Genomic DNA, 3,988 nt, shown 5'->3' with positions numbered 1-3,988 from the left:
TTTGTGGGGGGGGGTGGGGTGGTGGTGGTGGTAAATGGTTAAACTTTTCATTAAATCCAAAGGAAGTGGAATAATGCCAAATACAAGAACTACTATTTTAGGTGCCATTTCTTATCAAACTTAAAATAAGAGTTTATTAGGCAGCATGTTATGATAATGGACATGGTTCTATTCTTTCATCTGATGCCTTCTAAATTTTATGTTCTGCTACCTATACATTGGGTGCTGAGTGATTTGCATAGCTTGCACATGAACTCCCATTATCAACTTTTAGAAGGTGGATAGTCTCTTGCAAGCATTGAGAATTGACAAAGGATCTTGAAAAAAAATATATAGGCGGAAATTTAGTCCTTACCGAGAGGCTGGGGAGGTCCATGGTGGAGAATCTGGAGGTAACTCAAACTCTCATACACAGCTACCAGATAACACCACAGATTTAGGACATTCTGGTGCTTCTGATGAGGTCATTAATGAAGAAGTTCATCATCAAGAAGTAGCTAGAATGGACCAAGAAAGCACCACCCCAATGCACCACTTAGTACCTTCTATTCGTGAAGATATGCAAGAAGAAGCTAGTCAGAGTATAGATTATGCACGGCAAGGAACATGCTCAATGGTTTGCGATCTCGCCCAAGAAGGAAGTATAAACAATATGACTTCCTCACATGATTCAGAAGGGAATGAATTAACAGAAGAACGAGAGCCGGATACTGAGCAACTTGTTGGATCCACTGATGGAACTTGGCTAGGTGATGCTTCTCACCCGCACAAAAATTGGAGAGGTTCCATGCAATCATGGTACCAGGACTTGCTTCCAAATAATTCAGAAGATGGTGAATGGAACGTAGTGACAGATGCACAAGAACCTGGAATGCAGCAGTTTAGAGGATCCACAAATGGAACTTGGCTTGGTGATGTTTCTAGCTCACAAAGTGGTTGGAGACATTCTAGGCAAGCATGGCAGGAGGATGTGCTTGATAACAACTCTGAAGACAGGGAGAGGATTTTTGTAACAGAAGAACCAGAATCTGATATGCTGCAGCTTGCAGAATCTGCTGATGGAACCTGGCTAAGTAATGGACTTCACCCACAAACGGATTGGAGAGGGCAGTCATGGTACCAGAATGCGCTTGAGAATAATTCAGAGGATGAAGAAGGGAACGTAGTGACGGATGAACCAGATCTTGATAGTGAGCAGCTTGAAGGATCTACTGATGGAACCTGGCTAGGTGATGTTTCTCGCCCACCTAGAGATTGGAGGCGTTCCAGGCAAGAGTGGTGCCAGGAAGTGCTTGAGAACAATTCAGAAAATGGGGAAATTCGAGAGCTTCTGCAGAGGTATTCATTCATATCTGGTCTTGATCTCTTTATGTATTTTTCCTTTCATTTTTAAGAATTCTTTAAGTATTTTAAGCTCAAAGAACTAGAAATATGTTGGCGAGGGGCTGCAGATTTAGAGCCTAACCCCAGTCTGCGTAAGGATTACCTTCGTCATGTTGTAAATTTTTGTTGATTCTGTCAAAGATTAAATCCCGCATTAAGTATCACCTCTCAAGAAGGCAGGAAATACTGGTACACCTTAGGAACAGCTCAACGAGGTCACTGCAACAACTACAGGGTCTCTTCACATGGCAGGCTTCTTTTCATACCCTTCAAAATCTGTAGTAAACCCTTTCCTACATAGTTCTTCCCATCCACATATGACTTACCTGCTGTTTAATATTGATGAATCAGTACTCTCTAAATGAATCAAAAATCATGAGTGTTATGGCCAATCCACTTCTTGTTGACTATAGGTTCTTTTGAAAGAGAGCTCTTGTATGAATTAACAAATAAAACTCCAACTATTGAAAGAGAACTGTTGTATGAATTAACAAATAAAACTTCAACTATCAAATTAGAATTGTGGATTTCTTTTACATGGCCATTCAACCCCATAGTGAAGAAAAAGTATAAGAATGAGTAAAAATAAAACCTTCATGGTGATTCTAGTAGTGCTCATGGATCTCCCTATTTTACATATGCAGAAGAAGTGTGTCAAGGTTCCTTGCCAGTGACTTGAGGGAGACAATGGATCAAATGATAATGTCATGCATACAAAGACAAAGGCATCAGTCAGAAAGCGTAGCAGAAGAAGAGAATCATTTTGAGCATCCGTATTCGGAAACAAGTGGTACTTCTGATCATTTTGCATCTACGTCATTCAACCTACCTTTGTCTATGTCATACAACCTCCCTTTACCATATCAGCTGAGACCGCAGAATTGGTATCAAGATCATGAAGCCACCAGGGATAATTCTGAACAAGCTGCATCTACATCATTACAACCATCTGAATATCAGAGTCGAGACAATATGCAGTCTGCTATAAATCATCCTTCTCTTGTGAGTTTCCTTCATTTCTCTATTAGTGGCCTTGGTACAAAGTTCCTCATTTTATTGGTAGCTGTGATATCATGTGGCCCATGATTACAGGAAATGGATCTCATATCTGATTTGAGAGAGCATATGGTACAGCTACATAATGAGATATATGAACTGCGAAAATCAATGGAGAGCTGCATGGACATGCAGAATAAGATACAACACTCCATTAAGAAGGAGGTGTCTGCTGCCGTTTATAATTCAGGTGAGCTGAAAGATGAATAAATTCATTTCTCAAACTTCATCTCTTAATACTAAAGGATTTTTCTATATTTCATTTACAAGAATTTTCAGATAACCACCCCCTTTGGTCAAATAATCTTTTGAATAACCCTCCCTCTCCTTCATTTTCGGTCATCATCATGTTTGCATCTGTTGATGTGTTGGTCGACAACCTTAGATTCTAGGCCTCACCTACAACCTCATTACTGGACAGAAACAAACATGCATTTAGTGGATGACTACAAAAATCTACTTCTTGTGAAAAAATGCATGCTGTAAGAACTCTTAAATTGTGTCTCTTGTAAAAAAACATGTTTCGTGTACATTATAATATTTCTTTCTGCTCCCTTAGACAAATACAATTTTCTCATTCTTCAGTTGGTTTCATAGTCAATAAATTAAATGTGTGTTTTCTACATCCCTGTTATTATTATTCTATTTTGTTCTCCCATGAACTGTCTCATAACTGAATCTCTACTTTTGCCATTGCAGTTCATGGTGGGGAGGCAACAGAATTGCGCAATTGGGTACCAACTACGAAAGGAAAGTGTTGTATCTGCTACGACATGCAGGTTGACTCACTTTTGTACAGGTACTTGAAGAACCTTTGTTCAGTTTTGAAGCAACTAAATAAAGAGTTTTATGGCTTTTTTATTTTATGATAACTGGTATTTTTTTTTCCCCATGTTGTTCAGATGTGGTCACATGTGCACTTGCTTCAAGTGTGCACATGAATTGCAGTGGAGTAGTGGGAGATGCCCGATTTGCCGAGCTCCAATATTAGATGTTGTGCGGGCATACTCCAACTCTTAGAATATATTTGAACAGGTCCTTGGTCTGGAGGACTCTCATCTTTTTGACAAAATTCAATCTAATTAAACCCGAGTTGGATGTTGATTTATTAAGTAGCCAGTTTAACATATAAAGAAGAAAGGTGTGTGTAACTCTGGCTTATTTTTTTGTACAGTGCTAAATATTGGCAAAAGGGGTTTCTCCCTGCAAAAGCACATTGATAATTTGATATAATCTGTTTGTGGAATATAAGAATAAATGGAACTCCAAACATTGTTTGTTGAATTTGAGAAGAATAATGCCTAAATCTCTCCACAGGGCCTGCATGGTTCGAGCAGGAGAGAAAAAATAATAAAGAGCTTCATTTGAGTGGGAAAAGAAATACTTGGCATTGTTGCAATTCTTATGTAAATGTAGGAAAAAGGTTGGGCACTCCGCCAGTGTATTGTAAGCTTGCACCCACTGTGTCTATCTCTCTCATCCCCCTCTGAAATGACCCCCTACCCTCCTATATGATACCCCATCACATGCCCACATTGGTATTGCCTGA

At 39.3% G+C, this 3,988-nt stretch overlaps 1 protein-coding gene across 2 annotated transcripts in view; it reads left to right on the top strand.

Moving 5' to 3' along the window:
• Window positions 1-3,723, top strand: part of LOC122094177 — a 6,328-nt gene extending 2,605 nt beyond the window's left edge. The window contains exons 3-7 of one of the 2 annotated variants that reach the window (XM_042664899.1): window positions 337-1,338; window positions 2,028-2,385; window positions 2,518-2,629; window positions 3,139-3,238; window positions 3,342-3,723. In XM_042664899.1, coding sequence (XP_042520833.1) covers window positions 337-1,338; window positions 2,028-2,385; window positions 2,518-2,629; window positions 3,139-3,238; window positions 3,342-3,459 — 1,690 coding nt within the window. In that variant the 3' untranslated portion in view covers window positions 3,460-3,723. Of the gene's footprint in view, window positions 1-336; window positions 1,339-2,027; window positions 2,386-2,475; window positions 2,630-3,138; window positions 3,239-3,341 lie in introns of both variants that reach the window. The other variant, XM_042664898.1, reaches the window with a different exon arrangement.
• Window positions 3,724-3,988: the final 265 nt, after the last annotated feature.

The sequence above is a fragment of the Macadamia integrifolia genome, chromosome 11 (genome assembly GCF_013358625.1).
Source record: "Macadamia integrifolia cultivar HAES 741 chromosome 11, SCU_Mint_v3, whole genome shotgun sequence".
NCBI lineage: Eukaryota > Viridiplantae > Streptophyta > Magnoliopsida > Proteales > Proteaceae > Macadamia > Macadamia integrifolia.
Note: the sequence above shows the minus strand (reverse complement) of the source record. Positions and strands in the feature narration are given on the sequence as shown.